This window comes from Clupea harengus, chromosome 23 (assembly GCF_900700415.2).
Source record: "Clupea harengus chromosome 23, Ch_v2.0.2, whole genome shotgun sequence".
NCBI lineage: Eukaryota > Metazoa > Chordata > Actinopteri > Clupeiformes > Clupeidae > Clupea > Clupea harengus.
The window spans coordinates 11664926-11692392 of NC_045174.1; the positions used below are offsets into that span (position 1 = coordinate 11664926).

Consider the following 27467-nt stretch of genomic DNA (forward strand, 5'->3'; position numbering starts at 1 on the left):
ATTGTAGTCCTCAGACATCAGTCATTCCGGTAGTGTGAGAACAGCTGCAGACACGAGCACTGACTTATCTCTGCGGATATTTATGCTAATTTTTTTACTGTATGCATCCGAGTAACAAACAGCAATCTGCTTAAAACCCCATAGATTGCATGGCAAGACTTGGCAGAAAGTGAGCGTTCTAATTAATTCAGTTCCAAAGCACGCAGGCTATTGACTCAAACTAATCATCTCAAAACAGCCAACTATGATCTCATCGTCAAAAGCCAGGCGAAAACCTTGTCAGGCCAACTTTGCTCTCTTAGATCTCTTGGGTCGCTCTGAATTATTGAGCATTCAATCCAACAAATGTTCATTGTATGCACAAATACACCTGAGCAGAGTGCAAGGCCTAATGGCATGATTTATCAGCGGGGGAACAGGCACGAGAGTGACTCCATTTAAAAAAAAGCAGTTAGCGTGAGATGAATGTAAAGCGAGGAGGTGGAGCTTATGGGGACAGTCATATCGAGAGCAGGAGAGGTGCACTAACTCATAAGTGCAGTATCTCTTTCTTGCATACAGAACGCAAAGATAACAATAAGACGTTCGCTCCCTTGCATTTTAATCTTTTGTATAGTCACTATCAGGATTGTTTTGTATGTTATTATATGTTTCCCTATGAGACAGATCCGTGTTTTAGTCCCTGTGAGAAAAGGAATAGTTAGATATATCCAGTGTACCCACGATTCTGCATATGACCGAAAGATTAAAGTATCTTAGTTAGTTGCCCTTAATTAATATCAGTCACATAGAGTCATTCCTTATTTATCTTTTTTTAAATGTATGTATGTGTGTGCAGGTGCAAGTCTTTCTCTCTTAACCTCTTTTGCTTTTTGCTTTGTTTACTTATTCCCCCATGCAGTCATTCTGCATAAAAAATTACCTCACTAAAACTCAAGGAACTTTGTAAATGTATTCATTTTAAACAGCGGCAAAACTTACATGATACCAGATGCAAAAAGGTGAATGTGAGAATAATGGATTAGACTCTAGGTTACTGTAGAGAGTAGGGTGTAAGAATAGTGGATACCATTCTAGGTTACTGTAGAGAGTAGGGTGTAAGAATACTTGATTAAACTCTAGGTTACTGTAGAGAGTAGGGTGTAAAAAAGATTACCTTTGGTGATTCTTGGCATGAGGTTTGCGGCTTTGACCAACATGTACACACGCACCATGTGTATGAGAGTATCCATTTACGGCGTTTTACGTTGTGTATGTTTTAGGTTTTGTTTTCATGGTGGGCACATACATGTGTGTACACACACTGACATACTCACACACACACACACACACACACACACACACACACACACACACACACACACACACACACACACACACACGCACACACACACACACACACCACACACATGCACACACACGCACACACACCTACACACACCTACACACACACACCCACACACACACACACACACACACACACACACAAACACACACACACACGCACACACACATACACACACGCACATACACACACGCACACACACACAACCGGCTAAGCTGAGTGGCCGGACGGAAATGCTTCATTAATATTGCAGGCTGCTGGTTTGCAGATAGTGCAGCTCTGGAAAAGGAGATGGGAGTGGGGCACAGGCGCTTTTATTTATGACCTGAGTGAGTGCTGTCTAATGCACTGGAGCCAGGAGGGGACAGCCACAGCACTCTGCTCCGCACCTAGCCAGTACAGGTGCCATGCATCCGCAAGGGCAGATCCAGAGTGGAAGCGGTGGGGGGGGGGGACAGGGGGATGGGGCAATGGGAATGACAGCTCCGAGGGTATGGGGTCAAGGGGCCGACGGTCCCTGCGGTTTAGTCCATAGACAGCAGCTGATGCTGGGGTGATCCAGTGTGGATCAGGGCCTCCATCAGTTCTGGAGGTTTTGTTAGTGAGAACAGTGTGGATCAGGTTCTGGACTTTTGGAGTTCAAGTTCTGGAGGTTTTGTTAGTGAGAACAGCAGCTGTGAAAAAGTTCTTAAGTGGTACAGCGTGTTAACACAGTAATAGAGAAGTCGTGATGGTAACAGGGGGATGAGCATCGGAGATAAAGAAGGAAAGTAGGTGACTGGCGGCCACTTGGTGATGTCCCTCAGGAGAACTCCTCATGGAGCTTTTTCCTCCATAGATCTGAACTCAAGCTTCCGTCTGTCATCTCATATTATAATTACAGCAACATACAACTGAGGAGCAGAGGAATGTAGACTAGAATTAGAGTCAAATGGTGGACACAGGAGACTTCCCAATCTAACAGTAAAATCGTATAAAAGATGGAGGATGGATGGATTAGATATGAAGTTTCATGTGAGATTCCAGTTGTTGGGTGTAGTCAGTGATGTATGGTGAATTAGAGCAGGAGGCTTATAGCTCATGTGTCTCTTCTCTGGTCACAAGTTTTCCTAGCGGTTTGTTTCAAGTTCCTTGGAGTGTGCCGCGGCTGTTGTTGCCGTAGTAATAATGCACACCAGACGTGACTCGCCACCATCGTGACTCAGCTGTGCGCAAAATAGCCCTGAAGTGTCTGTCATGAAGTCCTCACCAGCAGGAGCCCATGTTTGCATGCTCGGCTGTGTTCGTTCCTCGACACAAAGTGAATCCTCCCCCACAGAGACCAATCGTTTCCAATCAGAGCTTATTCCAGCACAGGGTCTCAGGTCTGGTCTTTCTGCCGCTAAAGTACCTCTCACACGAGAAAAGAAAGAGAGGAAAAAGAGAAGACTTGGGCTCACATGTGGAAGGAATGAAGCCACTATTGTACTGTTTTACGAGAATCTTTTGCCACAAAGTCTGTATAAGTGTCAGGAGCATGGCTTTCCACTGACAGGAAAATAAATCAGTTATGCATTAGCAATGCCGAGAAATAGGAGACTTCCTGTTTCATGGATATGCCCTCTTGTGACTGGATTATGCAGGCTCACTGGTGGAATGTTCTGGTAAAGTACCACTGCTGTTGTTGTTTGGCCCCTAAAGGTTGTCAGGGATTTAACTGTGTTTCAGTTTCTGATCAAGTGTGAAGGCACACATCTGAACAGCACAAGCTGAAACGAAAGTCCATTTCTGCATTACTTGAGGAACATTAATCTGGCGGGGTTGGGGGTCATTATACTTATTATTATTATTGTACTTATTATTATTATTATTATTATTATTATTATTGTACTATTATACTCTCAAGTGGCAACTTTGGCATCCCTGACAACCTCATGTGGTCTAGTCCCTGTTGAGGGAAGGTGTGTAGACCTGTTTGTGTTTCCGCTGCTTCTGTCCTCTCCGCCCTGGTTTCAGTCTATACCGCTGCTCATCCACTGATTGGCTGAAACCCCTGAGTTCCGCCTTAACACTTCCATTTAGCTTAGTAGCACTTGCTAATACCGGTGTCATTGACTTCCTGCTCATACCAGGTGCTTCATTCAAACAGTGGAGATGTGTGTGTGGATGTCTCAGTATCTGACTACAGAGGAGTCTATGTTTTCTGTGAAGGATTTGAAAAAATGTATGACATTTCATAACTCGCATTTTCTTGTTTTGTCCTGTCCTGTGTCTGTGTGTGTCTCTCTGTCTCTCTGTCTATGTCTATCCTTTATGTGTCTTTTATCACTATATGACATTTCATTTTGTCATCTTGTTTGCTTTTTGTTGGTGTGATGTACCCCTTTTGTCATTATCTACACTGTGTGTGTGTTTTTTTCTGTCACAATCACTTTACAACTCCAATGTAACCGACATGTAACCTCTAAACTCTCTTCACTCATTCTGTCCCCATTAATCAATTATAAACCCATTTTTAAAACAATACCTTTACTTCACCATTACACAAAAACAACTAATCTCACCCACTCTAAACCTGTCTTACTGTAAATTCCCACCCCGGAAACAAAATCGGTCGATCAAACGATCAATCTATCAATCAATCAATCAATCGACTTTCTTGTCAAGCAACGGGCTACGAGAAATCTCGCAGCCTGAACAACATATCAGGAATGGCGGGGTCCTCCTTACGCCTGGCCCCCATCACGAGCGCGCCCTTTGACCCCTACGAGGCCCCCGGACCTCTGCGCCGCTGCCGCTCCCCCATCCCCTCCATTTTGTAGCAGGAAGAGACTTAACACGCGAAGGAGCAGGACGCTAGGACATAACACAGCAAGGAGCAGGACACTAGGACTTAACACAGGAAGGCCGGGGCGTATCGGGAAGGCGACGCCTCCTGTAACATGTAGCAATAACCCAATCTGATCCTGAACGGACGCAATTGGACCACTAGATTTTGTGAATATATGGATTAAGATGCATGCGTTTTGGTGTTGGGGTTGGGTGAAGAAAAAAAGTAGTTACCTTCAATTAAGAGACACAATGAGAAAGATAAAGTGGGAGACTGTGTGGAAAAGGATAATAACATGGTGGAGGTTTAAACATACTGAATTCAGAAATATTGAAAAAAAAATGTATGCCTACTTCACTAATAAGATGTTTCCCTACTGTTTGTGAGTAGAAGTATTTCCCCCCGTGCTTACTTTGCCACATCTTGATGTATTCATGGTTTAGTTCAAGAGAGGTCACACACACATACGAATAGCATTGCGCTTCCATACAGCCAAAGAGAGAACATGAGAATTTAATGTTAAAAAGTAAAGTAAAAACCTTTTTATTGATAGTTGTTCTTGCACTCTAACACTAACTAAAAAGAACATTAAACAGGGCTTACATTTGTAATGCATTCTCACTCTTGAAATGGTAGAATTGAACTTAAAGCCACAGCCTAAAAAATGAACAACCTTTTAACAATCCCACAACACTGCTAGAGCAAGTTGGTTTGAGAAAATTATCTTTGGGAAGTGGTTTATCAGTGTTAGTTTTTAAGGTGCTTTCATTTATTGGGGTCTGTCCTTCCTCAGGATTTAATCTAGGCCTAACTCTAGAGCTGATGTCACCTTTACTAATATCTGCCCAGCCTCCAGTTTAGAGATGATAAACGTATGCGTTACGGAACTCGCAAAAGAAAAAAATACTTTTAATAAAGCATGGTAGATATATGTAGCTATATAGTCACATTATATTTGAAACATCTTTACTGACATCCAGAGACCTATCTTCTGTCAAAGAAATCTGTCTCAACAGCATCACTGTATTGGTAAAAGATGCAATACTCTTTCTTGCCACTTTTGCGCAGGAGGTTGCACTGTAGACTGTGGCTTTTAGTTTTTAATGGTTCAAAACTGAAGAGTGAGATTGTGACGGCATTCATCATATGCCGCACATCAGTATGTTTCAGATTTATTTGATCAGTTTATGTGACTGTCAAATGCACTTTATTTATACATGCTAATCGTCATCACAACACAATCTCTCAGTTATAAAAGTGTATGCAATTGCCACCCTGCTAGTATTAACATTATGTAAGCCGTTAAGTCCATCATGATATTTACAATGTTTGGAAAGGAACTAGCTCCGGTAAAATGTCGTGTGGAATGATGTTGGGCTATAGATATTGCTCAGTATATGTTATTATCTGTCACTAATACGAGCACTTTACTGAATGTTCAAGTCAGGTTATTAACATGCTAAACTAAGCTTGCATGTGCAGATGGAGCATAGTGCACACTCGTGCAATACTTACTATCACTACCTTTAGAGCCATGGCAAAATATTAAAGCCTTCATTTGAAGCGTTACGATCACCATCATGATCATCATCATCACTATTATCATCACTATGATCGCTGTTCCTAACTTTGAAGTTAATGTTGAGATTCATGTCATTTGTATAAGTCACAGTATATACTGTATTTTAAACTCTTCTTCTCATTGTCATTTGTACTTGTCCATCCATTTTCAGATGTATGTGTGAATGCCCGTAAAATCACCACAAGCTCATACTCCACCTGCTCATGTAAAAGAAACCTTATTTCAGTTAGATCAATGTCACCCCGGTGAGCAGGGCTGGGATATCAGTGGAGCTTGTCGTTTTTATTCATCTACTTGGTTAACAGCATTGACTTGCCCAACTATGTTTTCAAGAATGTTCGGACAACAATATGGGTTATGCAAAGTGGCAGACTAGCAAATGCTGATACTATCATTAACATTAACATATGCAGACCTGTGTGCAATATTTTCATTTCTATAATGATGGAGACACCTCATATGCAGATGCTTTGTTTGTATATATATATATGTATGTGTGCAATATATATTTTTAATCTAAAAGAAAGAAAGAAAGCTGTACTCATATTCTTTATACAGCATCTCTGTTAAATGATCACTTGATGATTTTAAGACTGTACCTGTAGGAACTCAAGATAATTTATCGTTTTGATGTCTTGTCCTTGCTGGTGTATATGTCTCATTGTTTTCCAATGGTATAGATGTTTTTTGAAAACTATTGTTTTTATTCTTAAAAACATTACTTTGTACTCTAGGGTTTCATTTGTATATGATATATACGTATGTTCGTACAAACTGTGTTTCCTTTTCTTTAAGATTTTTTTCTAAATGCAACTCCACTCTGTTAGTTGTCAAAAGGACAAGTGCTTCCAGAAATGAGAATGAAAAAGTTTCAATTCACATCGAGCCATTTATGACAAACGTGCTTCCATTCAATTGCTGAATAATTATAATAAATTGCTGAAATATCATAATAGTTAAAACAAAGAAAAGGAAAGCTTGCAATAATCACAAATCTGACACAAAGGGGGAAATAAATCTAGTCTGTTTTGTTTTGTCTGTTCTGCTTCAGAATCAGCAAACGTAGCAAACAATAGACCTACTAAGAGGAGCCATTTTGTTTTAAACATGGCATCTCTGTCGAGCCCATTAACGGTCTCTTGTGCACTCTAAGACCAGAGTAACAGCTGTGATACATACTGTGATAAGGTGCATGAAATGCACTGTATGACTATTGTGCTCTCTGTTCTATTTCACCTCTTAGTTGTGAGTACCTGTCACTGATTGCTGGTGAATAACGTAGTTAGATCTTTAGATCTGTGTTTTTTCCTTCATCTTTTCCCCCCATTTGTGAACATGTGGTAGGTGTCCACATCTTAAATGTGTTGTTACTTGTAGTTGAAATCTGTTGGATGAAAAGGAAAAAAATACCATTTTTGGTTTTAAAAAGTAGGGGATTGTTGACTCAACCCAACATGGAGTGGAATCCAGTACCTGTCTGCTAGGACACTCTGAGATAATTTAAGATGTTTTGCCCTCTATGAGGCTACTCTAGTAACAGTGTCACTACTAGAAATCAGTGGAAACGCTAGCTAGATTTACCTAGCTACTGTAAACCTGCAAAGCCAAGCTTGATACTGTAGAATCAGTGTTAATCAATTCATATGTACATAACTGTATCTATACATGTGAATATTCATTAAAAAGAGCTTAAAATACTCTTCTTTCGCTCATGGTGCCCAGGTGGGGTTGGGATTGGGAGGGTAAAGCTGTGAATTTTCTGTAATTCTTTCTGTTTCTATTTGTTAATTTGTATTTATCATTTATTTTCAATTTTCATTCCTTATTTTGATTTTAAAGATGTTACTGTGAAATAATTATTTAACTTTTTGGCAGTTAATAGTGTAAAGTTAACTGTGTGAATGGCATTTTTTAATGTCAGTTCATGTTTGTATGTGTTCCATTGTGCCCGTGTTGGTCGTTGTGTTTGGTTTGTTTCTGCATGTTACGTGTTGTAGATATTGTATTGTGTTGTGTTGTACTTTACAAGCATTTCAACTTAAAATGCAAACACATGTACAGTACACAGACACACCCAAGGAAACACACACACACACACACACACACACACACACACACACACATACACGTACACACATTTTCATTTTCAAGGTTTATTTACATTTTGTGCTTCTTTTTTATAATCACCTTTTTGCGTTTGATGCATGCACTGGAATAGTAAACATTAGGTAGTTACAATTTAGAGATGAAACACTGAAACCTCTGATTACTTACAATTACCTCCATGCATAGACACCAAGTGTTTAGTTGTAATGTTTAGTGCCTTACAGAAATATTGTATGTAATTTCATCATAGAATCAGTTGTAATTAATAATCAAAATTATGGTTCATTTCTTCACTCATCCTGGTCCCTTACATAAAGATCAGTAGTTCAATAGGTATATCAATAACATCAACAGCTATAATGTATTAAGGCCAATGTGACTTTTATCACTAAAATGACTGTCAACAGCTTTAACTTAAGCAGCCAGCTGCAGGTAAAGCCCCTTCCTAACCTTCTTCCTTTACCAACTAAAGCTAATAAGTTTCCTTTTGTCTTTGACACTAAGAGTCCGTATACCAAATGTATAGTGTCCCACTGTCAAAGCAGTTGTGTACGGACATGCATTGGATGGACTGCTGTGCTCCATATCCTGCATCCCACACTGACTGACATGATTGTTACATGAGATTGACATTAGGGGCCTATTGCTTCTCCAGGCATGGAACTATGTGCACACACTGGCCCTGCAGGAATGAAGTACAGCAGGCTTGTCCGAAAAACTCCACTCTCTTAATAATGGTAGAAATGTTGAAATTATTTAATGGCGTTCAGTCTTAATTAATTAATTAATTAATTTGTGTTAATTGCATGTGTGGTACAATTGGATTTTTTATTGTGATTACTGTTAGCAACTTCACTGAAGCCATTTTGGAGAGAGAGGCTTCATCAGATTTCTAATGCGTATACCCATAGTTCTGAAATCTCGTGTTATCAAAACATGTCTGATTATGAAGTTTTGAACTACAGTTAACAGCTTGGATTGTCTGATGTGTGACAACTTGCTAACACATGCTTTCTCTCTCTGTCTTTCATTCCAGTGTTAAGTTTCTAGCGTTCAGCAGTTGTCTAGCAAGGAGACGGCGAGCGAATTTAACCCGTGTTAACTGACGGGATGCATCAACCAGATGTGACATATGACAAGGGTGGGCGTAGCAAGAGGAAGTGACCCGGAAAACAAAAAGAGAAACAAAAAAAAAAGATATCTGAATCTCCTCGTGGCCGGATCTCCACATGGTAACCAAAGCAACCTCACGGAACTCCGGAACACTCTTTTGTCAATGGACTGACTGGTTACTTTGACAAACTTATCTTTGCACTGCCACCTACAAAGAGAGATAGACTCTTTAAAAAAGACAAGAAAAAATGTGAGTGGGAAAAAAATATCAAAAAACATTCCAAAACACATGACCTGTCTGTTATTTAGTGGACTACCTGGCTCCTGTGATACACTATGTAATGCAGTTGAGTCTAGTGCAAATGTGACACTCGACAAAGAACAAGGGACACACAACAAACAAACTATGTAGCATCTCTGCTAACACACTGTAGCATTTGTTGGCTGGGAAAAAATATATTGACAGGTGACGTTTTTTGTCTCATGGACCATTTGCACAGACTGATTTTAAAGATGAACTTGGTAAACACACATTTTAACATGTCATCCCCACTGCCATTTTAAAACACAGACACACACACACACACACACACACACACACACACACAGACACAAACAAACTTACAAATATAATCGAAGCCAACCACAGAAAAAATGATCCCCTGTGATCTCCAGTAACATTAATTCAATAGAATACTCAATGTCAGTAAAATACTCCAGATATTCCACATTTTTATGAAAACAATCCTTTTATCTATTAATGGTCCACATTGAAGGGAACTGGATTATCACACCAGTTACTCAGTCTTCCATTGGTTTGCATCAGAGGCAACAGCAAATCAAGCTCAACCTGCCAAAGCCCTCAGCCCATCAAGCTCAACCTGCCAAAACCCTCAGCCAATAAAGCCCGAACCTGCCAAAGCCCTTTGGGTATGACCAAATGAAGAAGGACATAAACACAGGAAGTAGCGAAAGCTCTCTCTCTGTGCTATGCCCTCGAAGGTCCTCGGACGACAAAAGCGATTGAGATTTTCCAGCATTTTCTGCCTGTCCCCTTATATGTCACTTCCTAACAGAGCCCAGAGAGGACCTGCTGCCACTCGAGTGAGTTTGTCCTCTCTGCTGCCGACTGTATGATGAAGATGACCAAGCACAGAGGTAGAGAGAGAGAGGTCTCTTCCCGCAGCTTTGCTAGGTGTGGGCTAGTGAGGCTTACCGGTAAATCGTTGTCCCGTCGGACCACGCACATACCCCGCAACGTGCGCTCCACTGCCGAGCCCCCCCTGTGTTGGGCTCTCCAACTGACTGAATCACAGACTGCCCTGTCCCTCCACCCCACCGCAGACAAGGTCAACGTGTGGGGCTCCAGAGACAATACTGCCACACTCCCCAGACTTTTACACACACACACACACACACACACACACACACACACACACACAGACACACATACACAGATATATACACAACAGAGGGGAGCCACACAGGCACTTTTGTGAGCAGAATATGCTCGCACCGAAACATGCCCCATCCCTGTACAGGTCCCCTCGGAGGAAAAGGAACGAAAGTCTGGACATCTCTCTCGAACCCTTCCACTCCTGTCTCCTCTTTACTCCCTCTCTCTCTCTGTTATGCTCCTGCTGAGCAGCACTTTCTCATCTCCGTCAAGATGGGAACGTTATCACCATATCACCAAAAAGAATGCAAGGACCAAGTAAAGGGAGAACTCCGAAAAAAAAATGTCCAAAAAGAACAAATCTATATTTTAATAAGTTGACCAAGAGAGTCTCCGCGAGAGGAGAAGCAGGTCCATTGAAGCTCTCAGCATCGCGTGGGTCAACCAAGCCCTTGGCCACCCCTCAACCACTGCCATTTCCTTGCATGAGCAGGGAGAGAGAGAAAGAGAGGATAGAGAAATGGATGGAGGATACAGAGAGCTCTTTCCAGGGATTGGAGAGAGAGGACTAGAGGAACGCACCATGAGGGGATTCACTGAAAGGACTAGGAAAAGAGATTAAAAAACACTATCAAGAAAAAAAAAGAAAACAGAAAATGCATTTTTGTAACTTTGTTTACCAGCATGAGTACTCTGCATGACTGTATTTCCTGCAAGCCCGTAGTGGAATATGGGGGCTAGAAATACTTAAAAAATAAATAATAAAAATACTAATAAATAATAAAATAAATAACAAAAAAACATGATATGCAATTAATATTTAAAGAAAAAAAGATTATATTAAAAGAGCTATATTTTGTTTTTAAATGGTAAAAAATGTGAATAAATAATGGAAAAAATGTGTATGACTGCAAGATAAATACTGAACTATGTTTTATTAGTTGAGCAAAAACATGAGAAGCCCACCAAATTTCTTTGGCTAGTTACTGCCCCATGTTTCGCACTTCTTCTTCAGTCGATGCTGTCTCCACCTGTGTGCACTGCCTAGCTGGGCCCTAGGCGCCCCTAGACTTCCTGTAGGATGTTCCAACCTGTCTGTCTGCTGGCGACGATAGGCCCAGCTCTCCCTGTTTGTGTCCGTAGAGTCATGTCCTCTTGCCCTGATGCTCTGTGGACCGAGCAACTGCACAAGTGTCTTTGTAGCCATGAAGGGGGTGCTGAAACTGAAGCCTTCCGTGAAACTAATGTTAGCACATGTAGAGCAGAGCGCCCTGGCGTTCTCACACAAAAGTTAATCTCCGTTGTTTTTTTTGTTTTTTTTGGTCATTGTGTGTTTCTTTTGCCATCCTCTTTCGTTTCCTTACTGTTCTTCTACTTCCTCCTGTGCTTTTTTTCATTGGCAATAATTCCTACGTGTGGAGAGATGATTGTAGCAGGCAGAAAATACGAAAATGCCTACCTGTTTATTTCCGTCACCTAGATGCAGTATGGGAGTTGTAGTTCTGTGTGGGAAAGCCAGCACCTCTCCAAGGAGAGCTGCTCAAACCTCTGTTAATCTCAGGTGGAAGGCAGTTTGTGTCAGACAAGTCAGGGTCTCCTATTGGGACCTGTCTATTTGTTTCCCACATCAGTGACAGGTATCCCATGGTCCTAAAGTTATCCTTCTGCAGGGTTTCGATGAACGTTTAGCAGGCAGTAATGTTGACAGCATGCATTATATGATTTAGCTGTATCAGTTGCAAGATATAGAGGACAAGATGTGATGTCCGTCTTTCTGTGTGCGTTTCAGTGAAGTCCTGGGATCACTGTGCTTAAACATGGAATAGAAAAGTCTTCCCTCGGACATAGTGGTCACAGCTCTGCACTGCATGATTGAGACTATGGTACATGTAGTTGCCGGAAGTTTTTCTCGAAAGAATTGAGGCTCCTCTTCTCTTCTCACCTCATATCTGGTTTGGTAAGGCCCACGTGGAGCGACCCCAAGCACCCAACACACAGTAGCCTTTATGTTCCTTAAAGCTAGTGTAATTGTTTTTCTAATGTGAGCAATTGGTTCTGCTGACATAGCTTGTGTATTGCTGTTATTGTTTCAGCTAGCTGGACTGCAGTGGAATTAGCCTTCCTCGCATTGAACTGCCCCTGTCTTCCATTGTAGCACAGTCCACAGACGATAACTCCCCTTAGTACTGAGAGCAGAGAGAATGAGAGAGAGAAGAGAGAGAATGAGAGAGAATGAGAGAGAGAAGAGAAAATGAGTGAGAGGCTAGTCCAGTTTAGTCAAGTGGTTCTGGAAAGGCACAAATATAAGAGGGGTCTCACAGGGAGTGCTTCTGTTGTGTCAGTGGTGTGAAACAGGAGGAATGAGGTCGGGTGGTCTATGTTAGCCTTCACATCACTGTTGTTTATTATAGAAAGGAATGTGAGCAGCTGTCTGTCATTGAGGCTCACAAAAAGAAACGCAGATGTGTGCTGTGGTTCTGCTACTGAGCAGGACTATGTCAGTGATTCCAGAGTCTCTCACTGGCCGGTAACAATTCATTCTTTTTGCCATACACACCTCATTCATTTGATACTGTCTTCAAGTGCATTTGTCTGTCATTTTTGATTCTATTTTGTATTGATTTTATATCAAGATATTACTTCATAATTTTGCACAAGTTCCATTAAGTTGTTCAATCACCAAAATAAATGTTGAAGGTTTCCATGATCAACCACGCTCACTTAAATAGAAAAGATTTGATGTCTTATTTTAGAAGACATTATGCCTCCCAGTCAGGGGTCATGAAATTGAGGTATTATAAATATTTCAAAGGAAATTTCCCACAAGGAATACTTTGGGGGAAAAGCTTCCCCTGTAAACCATGTTGAGTGTTTTATTCTGTTCATCACCGAGATCCACTGGAAACCACCTCACGACTTGTTTAGTGAGAAGGTTGAAGTCCCTCTCCCCATCCCTTCCCTACAGCGCATAGTCCTTTCTCTGGTTCTGATACCATTTAGATTTTGATGAGTGGGAATGGTCCGTGACTCCGTGCTTTGATTTCACTTTTTTGTGATATTCATGTGCCTGCTGTTGTAATTGTTTGGGGGGCAAAAAAAGCCCTTTTTGTTTTTGTTTATGTTCCTTAGGTTATTTTTTGTTTGTTATGTACTTGAATTAAGAATATGCAATCTGTACCACTATGACCACTGCCACAAATACAGCAAGACTTTATGATTCCATGTACAGACATGATCGATAATTGTGATGCTTATATATATATATTATTCTGATTATGGTTTACCATTTAAAACCCCCTGTGCCCTTATAGTACGTCCACTGCACCTACTGTGTGTGCGTGTGTGTGTTTGTAGAATAAGCATGCATGTGTAAGTGCTTAGTGAAGGTCAGACATACACAGGCATGGAACACTTTATTCCATCAGTTAGACCCAAGTCACAGACCCCAGTACAGCGAGAAGCAAAATGAGGGATTATCATGATGAAGATGATGATGACGATGATGGAGAATAGAACGCAACACAAGTATGACAGACACACAGTGCAGGATCCTTGCACCTTACAGAATAAAAGCCCTTGCAACCCCAGTTGTGTATGACAAATAACTGACTTGCTGTGGCACAAAAAGAATAATCAATATGTCATTACACACAGAGCCAGTGATGTATCGCTGCCATTGTTCAGAACCCTGATCAGACAATCCCCACGGCACGCCTGCACAGTAGAGAGCTGTTGAGGTGGAAGAAAGGTCATCTCACAGAGGTGACGGGGGGTCATGGGGGATACGATGGGTGCTGGAGTTTTATTTTGGAAATGTTGTTAAAGACACAACCATGAATCACCGCGAAGTGTGCATTTCAATGTAATGTTTGTTTTTATCTTTTAATATTTTCCCCCAAAAAAAAGGTTAGGAGAGAGAAAAAAAACATATCAATCAAGTTTCAGATGTGTCACCTTCAGAATAATGAGACTTAAAACAGCGGTTCTGTAACTGAAAGGGATCTGAACTCGAGGTTCTTGGGAGGGGGAGGGGGGGGGGGCCCAACCCAGCAGCAAGACAGTATTCATTACTCAGATCACTCAATGCTTTTTAAAAGACATGGAACAACAGAAAATACAAAAACATGGATATGTTAAAATGGATTAAATGTAAAATGTTTTTAAGAACCAATAAAATAATAAATTTATGTCATATTTTTAAACATGAGTGTCCAGTTTTCATTAGTCGTGTTTCTGACAAAGAGGCATGGAGAGAAGAGTAGTCTCACTGCTCTTATGTATGTTTGAATGTTTCAAGTAAAGGTTCTTAAAGTAAAGGTTCTTAGGCATGCTTCAGGTGAAATAGTAGGTTGTTTGGGTGGATAATGGATGTAAATAGCCGGCCATAGCAGGACTATCCAAGGTTCCAGTGGATTATCTCTTTGACTCATGTATGAATCCAGTAAAGTAAGACAGCACTGCCCCACATGGAGAGAAAAGGGTGGTGCTTGTAAATGCAGTGCTCTTATAAATGCCATTCAACCACTCTCTCTGACCAAATATCATGTGTTTTCTGCTGAAGGTGTACCATTTCATTTTATTTTATATAGGTTACTCTAAAATTAATCATTATTGAGTATATTTTACATTTATTCATTTTTACTGGCCAAAGTGATTTACTGTGGATTTAAACCCTAGGAATCAATCCCGTGACCTTGGGGTTATGGGCCCCTTGCTCTACCAGTTAATCACCAGGAAGAGGAATGAAGGTCCATCACTAAGTCAGGGAAGGGGACAAATTTATTCATTTTTAAAACATACAAGCAAAGGAAGGTTAAAATCCCAGTTCTTTTCACAGAATTAAACTTGTTTAACCACAGATATAATAAGAAGAGTCATGAAACAAATGAAGAGACATCTAGTTAGACATGATTATCACAGGCTGGAAACACCAGGTGACCAAAGCATGAAAACCCTGTACAGTTTCTGTAGTGTTCACCAGACGTTTAGACAGGGACGTGTCTCGGAGTGACTGGAGTGAGGAGATAGCGGCCTGTGGTCTGCGTGCCATTCCTCCTTTGATCCCTCTATGGTTGCCCGTATTCCTCCAATTTCGCCCTCACTCGATTCCTCTCATGGCCGCGATGGTGGAGGTCAGCCTGCGGGGGAGGGGTTTGGCCATCTGACGGAACTGGTCTGGCTTGGCTCGTAGAAGATTCACAATGTTCTGGAGATTTCTAGACGTTTGCAGGCCCAGCGCATCCATCACATTGCTAAGGTAATCTGGTGATGCCAATATACACATACATACATACATGAGGTCAGCGCAGCACACTAATTGAACGCTCAAATTCACAACAGTTTGGTTTACTGGAAGAATTAGGACAGGTGTCAGGGTGGATGCTAATGCTAGGAATGTAAAAATTGTGGGTAGCTGGACTTAAGAGGCAAGTGGAGACTGTGAGGGTGGCTATGGCTACTGTACCAATGTCCGTGGCCAGCTGTTTGGTGGCATGAGGAGTGAGCTCCGGAATTTGAACAATGACATCACAGTAAGTCTGCATGGTTGCCCTGGCAATGGAGCCCAGCCAGTAATCAGCTGTATTCTCCAGCTCTGGGACGTCATCACCTAGGGCACATCCAAACACAGGACAGTAAGTGTGGAAATAAACATCCCTTTATGTCAGTGTGTGTGTGTGTGTGTGTGTGTGTGTGTGTGTGTGTGTGTGTGTGTATGTGTGTGTAGACGCTTGTCTACGTGTGTCTTACCCTGCTCAGGTGGATAAGGGAGTTTCCCTGTGTGCAATGCAAGCTCCAGGGCTGGGTCCTCTTGAGTCACAAATGGCTCCAGGTGTAATGGCAGAGACATAATGTACTGGCCAATCTACAACACACACACAATCAATCAATCCATAGTAGGACATATTTATACGCATCCTTAATTGGTGGGAACCCAAAAGGAGCCGGTTTGTGTGTGGATCTTACATTGGTGATGTATTCCTGTGGAGACAGACTAAAAGTGGGGAGGTCCTCAGAGAGAGATTCCCCCAAACAGCTGGAACCCTTACCCTGAAACACACACACACACACACACACACACACACACACACACACACACACACACACACACACACACACACACACACACACACACACACACACACACACACACACACACACACACACACACACACACACACACACACACACACACACACACACACACACACACACACACACACAGAGATTCAGTTTAAAGATCACAAGCAAAAGTGTGCACCCCAGCAGCCCTGATCATTCCAAAGGGCCCTTCCATCATGTCAGCCATCTCCGTTTCCTGTGGAGTTTACCGTTATTGCAACAGCTCAAGTAATCTCTCCATTTCCCATCAAACATCATTTACAACTGATGCATAACTACACAGGATATCCACTCTCCCCTGTCGCAGAGCCAAGTCTTAGGTATCTGCAACATTAGCTGCTTGAGATTGATAATATCCTTGCGATAATGTTAAGGGGATGGGGGGGGGGGGTTCTGCTGTACAGTAACATGAGCTGGAAATGTGCATTGAAACAGTGTAACCGACATCAGGCTAAAATACACAAGTGAAGTCGCTACACTAAACATGTCTCCGTTTAGACACTTAATCCCCTGTGCGGTCATGCATACGGTGAAGCTGCTCCTGAGAGGGTTCTTGTGGCCAGATTATGTACATGACCAGGTGGAAAGGAACAGAGAGATTTCTGAATGTGGAATGTGCTTGGTGTGTGCCGATCACACACACGTACACACGCACACGGGCATACGCGCACGCACGCACACACACACACACACACACACACACACACACACACACACACACACACACACAGCAGTCCTTTACAATCGATTATTATAGTCATTTTAATTTCCTGTTGGTGAGTAATATTTATATGGCCTAAATGGCAAAACATCATTAAACTGCAACCTGTGCATGATTAATGATGGTCGATTAAAGATGTACAAACACCGTCCCGAACATCTTTGAGCCTTTAATGTGCTTACTGAGTGGCATTCATAATCTGGATACTCCCAAGTGGTTTGGAATGTAGCTGGCATTGTTCACCACAAGACAGCAACACACACACACACACTCAGCCACAGACATAGACACACTAACCTCGGGTTTGTTGGCGAGGAAGAGCTGCTGTTTGATCTGTAAGAAGACGGAGTCGAAGGCAAGCTGATTGGCCTGCTGGTTCAAGCGTGTGAGAGATGCGCGTGTCTCAGCCAGCAGGCTAGAGTTACCGGTGCCTTTCTCCTACACACGCACGCACGCACGCACACACACACACACACACACACACACACACACACACACACACACACACACACACACACACACACACACACACACACACACACACACACACACATTAAATAAGATCAAATCAATGCCCATTTATAGAGCACCTGACACAGAGAAATCACAACTCAAAGAGGAAAAGGTCACTACAGCATGAGAACAATGAGAAAGATAAAGATAATAAAATAAATAAAAGCATGTAAAAGTAAGACATAGATCAATTAAACAGGTTATAAATAAGATACACATGTAGGTTAATATATCATTACAATTTTCACACACAAAAGACACTTCAAAAAAAACTTTCAAAATTAAATATACTGCTTACATAAGTATTCAAACCCCATGCTTTTGAGTTCCAGATTAAAACAAGATGCCAAATTATTCACAAATGATACAGAGATGCCATCTAGTTACCATAACTGGTCATAATTAAGTGCCATCTGTGAGATCATTCTGTCTAGGAGTCATCAGCCAGGTTGTAAAATAATAAGGGAATGAAGATTTCAAATTCTTAAGTGAAAAAGTGGTAAAGACTGTCCAACTGTTTTGATGTCCAATTGAGCACCATTGGAACCATAAGAGGAAAGCGGAAGTATCAAAGGAACATATTAACTGGTAAGAGAGCCCACCATCGTCCAGCAACCACCCCCAGGTGCAGGTGTAGGAGTCCACAAATTTAAGACATATTCATAAAACTAGATTCTATTGGAGGGTGGCAAAAATAAGCAATTTTTTTTCAGAAGAGCCACATTAAAGCATGTATGGAGGTTGCTAATGATATGGGTAAAGATTTGTATGGTCATATGAGACCGAAATAGAGCTTTTGACCCTCAAAGTGCTACATGTGGCTTAAATGTCACGCTGCCAACGCCTCAGGAAAATGCTCTCCCAGTCCTGAAATATGGCAGTGGGAACATCATGCTGTGGGAATAATTCCCCTCTGCAGGAACTGGGAAACATTTTACAATTGGAGAATGAATGGAAATAAATTCTACACAATATGACAAGAAACCCTGTTGCAGTCTGTTGTACAAACCAAGATTTGGGAGACAGATTACTTAACCAGTAGGACAATCACCACAGGCACAAGGCTAAAGAAACACTTGGAGTGGCTAAAAAACAAAAAAGTGAATATTCCATAATGGCTTAGTCAAAGCCCTGATCAAATTCCTACTGAGAATCTGTGGCAGTGCAATCCAGGACCGCCACCACATCAACCTAGATGATGGATTTATACATTATATGAAGAATAATGGGGGGAAAACACTGCAGAACAATGTGCAAAGCTGGTGTTGTCCCACTTCATAAGACTTTCAGGCTGTTATTTTGCAGCAAAGGGCTTCTCTACCACGTATTAATGTATAGGGGTTGATTATCACGCAAGCAGAGTATCTTATTTTGTAATTTTTTTTTTCTTTTTTTTTTTAGTAGACAAATAACTAATTAAACCAGAGATATACTGCAGAATAAGTTTTCACAATGAAAATACTGAGTGGGAAAATATGTGTAAGTATGTTTTGAAACTGTGAAAATGGTGATGACATTCATGGGGCTTGAATACTTCTGCAAGCCACTGTACACTTCAAATGCTAAAGATGAAAGCAACAGCAGCAGCACCACAACATGCCAAGAACTTGTAAAGATGTGATTACATTCTTGTATTAAACTATTGCTCAAATGTTTAACATACTTTAAGAAGAATTTTGCCTGAGGAGGAGGATTTGATATTAGAATTGCTGTCAGAGAATCCATGTTACGTTTCTGAGTCAGCCTCCCTTTGGCACTAAGTGAAACATGATAAGTGAGTCATGAGATCCACTATAGATAAAATATCTTATTTCTGACCGCCTCGATCACTTGAGCAGGAAGGGAACCAGAGTGTTATGACTTTTCTCCTTAGTGTCTTACCGGGAACTACACTTAAAGCACTGACCGTACAGGAGGACAGCAAAACATTAACACATGGTTCCATAGTTTGCTTGACCTCTACTAAACTTGTGAACTTGTGTTGCCGGAGGAAATCTGAATGTTGCCTGTAGATACCAGATTATGGATACGGTCAGCGATTTACAAACTATTGGAGAAACTCCTCTGGACATATTTATTTTTTTGCAAGTGTGTGAGAGGTCCAAATCGAACCGAATAATGTCTCCTCATTGAGTGTGGACTGTGTGTTTATCGAACCGAATAATGTCTCCTCATTGAGTGTGGACTGTGTGTTTACCTTCAGAGAGAACAGCGTCTCCAGCAGGTTGTTGTACTCAGCCATGTTGCTCTGCTGTAGGTAATTGAACTCCTGCCAGGGGTTTTTCTGGCCCCTCCTCTCCGTCACACCCTCCTGCAGTCCAGTCAGGCTGCGCGGGCTGTACCCCTCCCACAGAAAGTGCCCTGCCCTTGCCAGGATCCTGCCAATCAGATGAAAAAGAACCCATCACCAAAACCAATCGAACTCAGGTAAAGGAGGGGTTACATAGCAGAACCACTAAATGTCTGGACGCCGTGTTGAAGAAACCCTCCAAATCCTCCAGCATGTCTGTAGGCAGCTGTTGTCTGTAGGCAGCTGTTGTCTGTAAGCAGCTGTTGTCTGTAGGCAGCTGTTGTCTGTAAGCAGCTGTTGTCTGTAGGCAGCTGTTGTCTGTAGGCAGCTGTTGTCTGTAAGCAGCTGTTGTCTATAGGCAGCTGTTGTCTGTAAGCAGCTGTTGTCTGTAGGCAGCTGTTGTCTGTAAGCAGCTGTTGTCTGTAAGCAGCTGTTGTCTGTAGGCAGCTGTTGTCTGTAGGCAGCTGTTGTCTGTAAGCAGCTGTTGTCTGTAGGCAGCTGTTGTCTGTAAGCAGCTGTTGTCTTGCACAGCTCAGAGCACGTGGCAAGGTGGAAGGCGCGCCATACTGCCACTTTTGATGACCTGGCGTTTCTGAATGAGGGTGACCCAATTTCCCCCACTGTACTTCGTAGTGAATAATTGAAATGGGGTGCATTGGCATGGAATGTCACTGTTCAAGTTACGTGACAGCTTTTACTTGAAGGGCAATTTATTTCATGTCTGGCATGTTTTAAATCATTCAGAGATTTCTAACACATCCAGTTTAACCCCGATTAACCTGACATCACTCAAAATCAGGCTGTGGACAGATGTTATGGTGATGTGACAGAAAGTCCTTCTGTTGATTTGACACTCATAAGTGCCACACATAATGTCCACACCTCTGCATGAATGTCTTGGGGAAAAAAAGAAAAACATGTGAAAAAGCACGAGATAATAACAACTGCTCAATTATGCATCCAACTTTTTTCGTTCCGACCTACATGACCAGCAGTAGATTGTGAAAGTAACTGAGGTCTTAAAAGAATTTTCTGAAAACAAATAAAAAATGTAAGCCTAAAAGCCACTCTCAGCTTCACAGAGCCTAAATTCACCCAGAAGGCCTTTTTACGGACCATATGACATGATTCTGTAAGAGTATGCAAATGCCCTGGGTTAATGGTGAGCACAGACCAAACTGATGTGTGTGCTAGGAGTATTTTGTGTATATATGCATGAGTGTGTGTGAAACACAGATGAGCAAAAACATTATGACCACTAACAGACAAAGCAAACAACATCGATTCACTTTTATCAATTGTCATGAAGGTCTGGGACACAGTAGCGAACAGTAAAAAAAATTTGTAGTTGGGTTCACTGGGTTAAATCATCTCCAAATGAGCAGGTTTGTGGAATGCTCATGGTCAACAGTACTATCAGCAGTGGTCTGAGGAGAGACAAACTATGATCTGGCAATAGGGGTGTCACAAAAAACGATACTTCAGGACACTAACCAATGGAAGTGGGCTTCATTACCAGCTGAAAAAGTCAGATATGTCGCAGAGGAAACATGTCAGTCCCGTACGGAACTATTTTGAATTTACTAGTGAAAGCGGTACAAGCAAATGCATGGTAAATTCCGGTAACAGAATGTCACGATAGAACTCGAGCTGACGCAACACGGCGATGCAGCAGGGAACTGATTCTGATCTGTGCACCATCCTAAGAGAGACACCCTAAACATTCACAATATAATTGAAGTTCTACTGAAGATGCCTGTCTCGACTGGTTTGGCAGAAAGGTCATTCGGCTTCTTGAGATGTTTAAAGACATAGCCTACCTGAGGAACGGTATGACAGAGATTAGCTCTAATAACAAGATTGGCTCGAGTGAGTATTCATAAAGACCGAAATCGATATGTATGAGAGTTTTGAGGGAGTTTGATGCATTGTAAGGTAGGCTGAGTTTCATTCTTGTGTTAAACCAAGGTTGGGTTACTGTTGGTGCACATAATTATTAATCATCATTAATGAGTGATCAAGAAACACATTTGCTTCAGTAGGCCTAATCATCTAATCAAGGTTTATTATTAACGTTTATTCTTTCTTTCATGGCAACTCCACTAGCTCCAGATACCACATGACACCCTCAGATGTCTTGTTGATTGCATGCCTTGGCAGGTTGAAGCTGTTTTAGCAGCATGTGAAGGCTCAACAGGTGACCGTAAGGCTTTGGCTCATTGGTGTATGTGTGTGTGTGTGTGTGTGTGTGTGTGTGTGTGTGTGTGTTCTTACTTATTGGAAAGTTGCTGTTCAAAGGCTCCACACTGTCTCAACAGGTCTCCACATGTGGCAATAATTCTGTACAGAAAACACAACACACATCAGTCAACAAACCACAAATAAACATGTACAATCACCACACAGTGTGTGTGTGTGTGTGTGTGTGTGTGTGTGTGTGTGTGCATATGTACATTATGGTGTGGAGGCTGTTTCTAGCCATACACACCTGACAGAGTTCTGGAAGGCTGTCCAGTCTTCAGTGAACACTTCTGAGGTGGGTTGGTCCTCCAACTTGTACTTCTTTCTGATTGACTGCAGAGTGACTGAAAAATCAGACACATACCTAAAGAGAAAGAGGGAAGATAAATAGGTAGATAGATGGATGGATAGATGGATGGATGGATGGAAAACAAGCGAGAAAACTTGTGAACATGGAATCCTTGCGACTAGTATGAGGACAGGGAAGGAGGACATGAGGACAAGGTTCCTGTGTGTTTCATGTGGTATTTACTTGCTAAAAAGCGCTCGCAGGGCCCGAATAAGACCACACACACCCAGGCCATCTGTGAACTTCACACAGCGGTCGGCAGCGGCCGCAGCCAAACCAAACACTTTCTGCACGGAGTGTGTGAGCTCCAGAACACAGTCCAGCACCTCACCTCTCTCCTGTGAACACACACAGGACGCACATACACAGAGTTTAATGTACTAGACATAAATACATTTGGGAATATAGATATATATTTATATATATATAATATTATATATGTATGTGTGTGTATGTATATACACAATGTGTGTGTGTGTGTGTGTGAGTGTGTGTGTTACTCACCAGTGGTACAGCACTGAGCTGAATGAGTAGATTAGTCTCTTCCAGCTCTCCATACTGCAGCTGGTAGGCTTTGTATGGCGCATACACACAAGACACCAGCTCCCCCACCTTCAGTAAGTTACACTCCGCTAAAAACATGCAAGCACACACAACCATCAGATAAAATATGAGGTCCAGCTGGCTGCATTCCAACCGATTTCATTCTCCCCCCTCACACGCACAAATGTGAACGTATCTGATAATAGGTTAGATGATAACATTTTGAAAGGAAACAACACACTTCATAGATAAAGCACAGGACACACAGGCCCACACGACAACACGTGCTTACCCAGATGAGGCAACATGGCTGTCTCTAGGCTACGGCTGAAGTTCGCTGCGGTTTGGTGGAGCTCTAACAGGGTGTCCAGGCGATCTTCTCCTGGGCAACCCTTTAGCTCCACTGCTATGCATTCTGGGATGGATGGCACCATAGCGCTGAGAGTTTGGATCATCAGTACGGTCACAACCTCATATGGATTTCTGAAGACCTTCACACATACACACAATGTATTATTACAAAAGTCTGCAAGTATTAGCACTGTGCATTTAATTCCATGGAAAGTGTGTAAATGTATGTATACCACTATCAGGGAGATAGTGGTTCAGGAGGTAGAGGAGTCGTTCAGCAATCAGAAGGTTGCTAGTTTGTTCCTGACTCCTCCTCACCAGGTGTCAAAGTGTCCTTGAGCAAGACACTGAACCCCCAACCTTATATAGTAGCCTCTGCCATCAGTGTGTGAATGGGTAGTCATCTGAAGCATTAATCTGTGAAAGCGCTTTGAGTGCTCTATGAGTAGAAACGCACTATATAAATTCAGTCCATTTACTGTGCACTGTGTTTACTGCCACTATAATGGATGGTGATGATGACAATATTGTTGGTGTTGTTGTCATGATTGGTTAGTGTGTCTGTCTGTCTGTGTGTGTGTGTGTGTGTGTGTGTGTGTGTGTATCTATGAGTAACCCTACTGTATGTGCATACCTGGCGGCAGCAGTAAGGCTATGCCAGCAGGAGTGAGAGTGTGTGTGTGTGTGTGTGTGTGTGTGTGTGTGTGTGTGTACCTGACTGCTCCACTGCAGCTGAGAGTGCCACGTAGACAGCAGTGTATCATAGAACTCTGAGAGCTGCTGCTTCAGACGGGTATCACTCTGACACAGTCTCTCCCACACTGACAACAACTGCACCTGAAAGACACACACACACACACCCATTAGAGACACGTTACAATCTGAGCACGATGCACATCCTTCTGTTGTCAGCCGGTTGGTAGTTGGAACGTTGTGTTAGTTGTAAATTGAAGTGCTCGATAAACTTTCAAGCTTAGTTGCCTTTTTTTTCTATTTCAAATTCATTGCAAAAATGAACGTATTTTAACAGTGCTAAAAAAAAACATAAACATAAATCGTGTGTGTATGTGTGTGCTGCGTGCGTGTCTTACCTTATGACACTTGTAGTAATATGCCAACAGCTGTGGCATTCTGTCCATCTCACTGAAGACTTTCACAAACAGTTTGGCTTGGTCTGTGTGGGCACATAAATATGCAAATAAGTACACAGTACTCCACCCATAACTCTGTGTCACACTGCTGAAACACTGAGGCAGACAGTAGTGCCCTCTTACCTATGGACAGAGAGTTGAAAGTGGCCACAATCTGAGGGCTCGCCAGTGCCTCCAGACGGTTCTTCAGAGCCTCCAGCTGGACACACTTATCACTGTAGTCGGGCGTGTCCACCAGCATTGTCAAGCTGCCCTGCATTGCTGCCAGTTTGCTGGAGATCAAAGCCACATCCTACACAAATACACACACACACACACACACAAAGACATTTCATGACCATATGTTTTTGTTCTCACAGGAAAGTGGATGTGTGTATGTGTTACACTCTTGACCTCTTGAAAAGTAACACATTCTTAATGTGGCCTCTAACCAACACAAACACCCCACCCCACACACACACATACACACAGATGAGGCCTGCAGTGTGTTTTTAGTTACTGTGGCTTTTCTTTTATGTCTTTTATCTCACACACACAGTGAGCTGAGCTCATAATAGCTGACAGGTTTGAGGGGCCACAGGCAAGATCTGTCACCAGACACACCCCATTTGCACCCTATTTAATGAAGTAATATTGTATTTAAGATCCAGGAGTAGGTCATTCAATTTGACATTATGGCTGTCTCAGTAAACATAACTAGCACTTGCTTTTTGCTTATTATTTATTAGCTTTACTCTTTATTTACAGAAGCATGGATGGCTGGAGTGAGGGGCTGTGAGACATGCATTTTTTTTACTGATGAAAAAAGATTTCCATCTTAGGTGAAACAACCTAAATTAAGTGAGCCGAGTTAAACTGAGCGTTATATCTGCCTGGGGACATCATGTCATATATTTGATCATGATGGTTAGTCTTACATCCGGCATTTAGCAGCATCAGATTTAGTGTATGCTCACTGCACGCTCACCTGAGTTTTGAATGTTTCTTCAATGTCTGCACTGAGCGTGCTCCATTTGTCTGCTTCCTGTAAGGCCTCTGCTGCAAGCTGAATCCGAGACTTCACCTGGTCAATTTCCACCAGGACCTAAACACAAACATGTACCACATTTCAGTGACTTCATCTGACTAGCCCACTAATAACACTGCCACAATCATAATAAATACAGAGACTTCACAGCCATGTTAACACAGACCAAGATTGGACATGAAAAATAGAGGAAAATAAAGAGAAGGAGACCCACTGCATACCTGCATGGATTGCACTGTATCTTGTTCAAACTTTTTGATGTCTTCCTTCACCATAACCATCTGCTCCTTCAGAAATGAAGCCTCCTGTTTCAGCGCCTCCACGTCACGCAACACACGTGGCATGTTCTGGACAGCCTGAATACTACTTTCTACATAAATAAACAACATACAGGCATTACTCAACTCATACAAATACAAATACACAAAGAATGAGAGGGGGGAAGTGAGGGATTAATACAATCATGCTGTCTGAGTTCAGTCAGCACACAATCATGCTTTTTGACGGCACTACACTACCTTCGATGGAATTGTTTACTTCCTGGATGAAGAGCTGCAGTTTCATCACCAGTGTAGCTGCATGTGCATCTGCCTTTCCTGGTGCGTCCTTCTGCGCTACTTTAAAAGCGCCATTCACCCAGTCCTTCACGTCGAAGTCATCCGCTAGGAACTTGGAGAAATCCATTTTCCCTAATGACACTGCGAGTCGAACAAAAATGAAAAGCTCAGTAAGCGAATCCCTGACAAGCACTGAGTGCTTCGTTCTTCTTTAGGTAAATCTCTCGACTTAAGTGGCAAAGACAGGTGATGTTAACCTACAGAAATAGTGTAAATTAGTTCCGTAAGAGACATTACACATCTTTGAAATATCAATTTTTGTACAAACGTCAACTCTGAACCAAACCTTAATCCTCACCGGCACACGTTCATAAAATACCCTAGTGGTTCCCCTTCTACTGACTTAAATAGCTTTGGAATGTGTAAGTCGTAAATGCTGCGTAAAGGTTTAACCATTTAAAAGGGTTTCAAATGTAGACACAGGTAAACGAAGCTGCTACTGGCTAGCCTAGCAAGTCAGGTGGCTGGTTGACATTACCAAAGACGTCAGGAAGCGTTTATTCAATAGATTTTCCCCATCACTGGCTTGGAAACAAACAAGAAATACAGTGCCCAGGAGAAGGAAATAATCATAATAACTAAATACAGTTCAAGTAAAGCAACAGCTTCCTCCAGCGTTAATCCAGGGTGATTCAAATGTAAGAAGTGAATATCTCCAAGAGACAGGATTTTCCTATGTTTACAGTGAGTTCCTGGTTGTGCACTCATTATTGTACTCCCGCTGACAATCCTCTTAAGCTAATGGTTCCGTGCTGCATATAAATTCTAAATAAAATAAAATCGCGAGTTAAAACTAACGCCATTTATAGGTTTGGGGGGATGACAACATGTAGCATATCGTAATAAACGATAAGGATATTTGATAGAGTCGTATGACACAGCAGAGTCAGAATATTTTTTTGTAGGTACGTGGCACAGGGTTACATATAATGCCATCCGGTGTAAAACCATAGTTCTCATGAGATGCTGCCTTCATAAAAATCCTCCCAGGAAACATATAGGCAAGGCATTAAAGGCAGTGAACTTTTGTTTTTCTGTTTCTGTTAGATTTGGTCTTGATTAATATGATATGTATTTATTTGGATTTACTGTGTGCATAACTGACTATCCCCAAATAAACCATATCATGCCTCCTTCAGGAACCCAAGCCTACACATGGGGCATTATGGATGAGAAAATGAGGTGTTGAAAAT

General features: G+C 41.9%; 2 protein-coding genes across 4 annotated transcripts in view; one reads left to right on the forward strand and one right to left on the reverse strand.

Moving 5' to 3' along the window:
- The window catches only part of kcnc3b (potassium voltage-gated channel, Shaw-related subfamily, member 3b), a 45487-nt gene extending 31240 nt beyond the window's left edge, over positions 1–14247 (forward strand). For all 3 annotated transcript variants that reach the window (XM_031560573.2, XM_031560575.2, XM_031560576.2), the window contains one exon: positions 8879–14247. Coding sequence is in view for 1 of the 3 variants with exons in the window: in XM_031560576.2 (XP_031416436.1) it covers positions 8879–8892 (14 nt within the window). In the remaining 2 variants the exon portion in view is untranslated. The remainder of the gene's footprint in view (positions 1–8878) is intronic.
- An 865-nt stretch (positions 14248–15112) lies between these two features.
- Positions 15113–26999, reverse strand: cog7 (component of oligomeric golgi complex 7). Its single transcript, XM_012838963.3, has 18 exons — positions 26753–26999; positions 26176–26355; positions 25879–26027; positions 25598–25714; positions 24754–24922; positions 24571–24653; positions 24194–24316; positions 23421–23619; positions 23090–23217; positions 22769–22923; positions 22484–22600; positions 22270–22335; positions 19903–20083; positions 17490–17630; positions 16316–16399; positions 16100–16214; positions 15816–15959; positions 15113–15613 (listed from the first exon to the last, which is right to left on the reverse strand). Exons 2-18 carry the CDS (start codon positions 26339–26341, stop codon positions 15450–15452), a joined length of 2301 nt encoding a protein of 766 aa, XP_012694417.1. The 5' UTR covers positions 26342–26355; positions 26753–26999; the 3' UTR covers positions 15113–15449.
- Between the last annotated feature and the right edge of the window lie 468 nt (positions 27000–27467).

What these genes read in the sequence shown, in the direction of transcription:
- cog7 (XM_012838963.3), bottom strand. Translation starts at nt 26,341, where the DNA reads ATGGATTTCTCCAAGTTCCTAGCGGATGACTTCGACGTGAAGGACTGG. An exon ending in ATACAGTGCAATCCATGCAG is followed by an intron (nt 25,715 to 25,878) that starts GTATGCAGTGGG and finishes GTTTGTGTTTAG; the next exon opens with GTCCTGGTGGAAATTGACCA. An exon ending in GAACAGCAACTTTCCAATAA is followed by an intron (nt 20,084 to 22,269) that starts GTAAGAACACAC and finishes TCTGATTGGCAG; the next exon opens with GATCCTGGCAAGGGCAGGGC.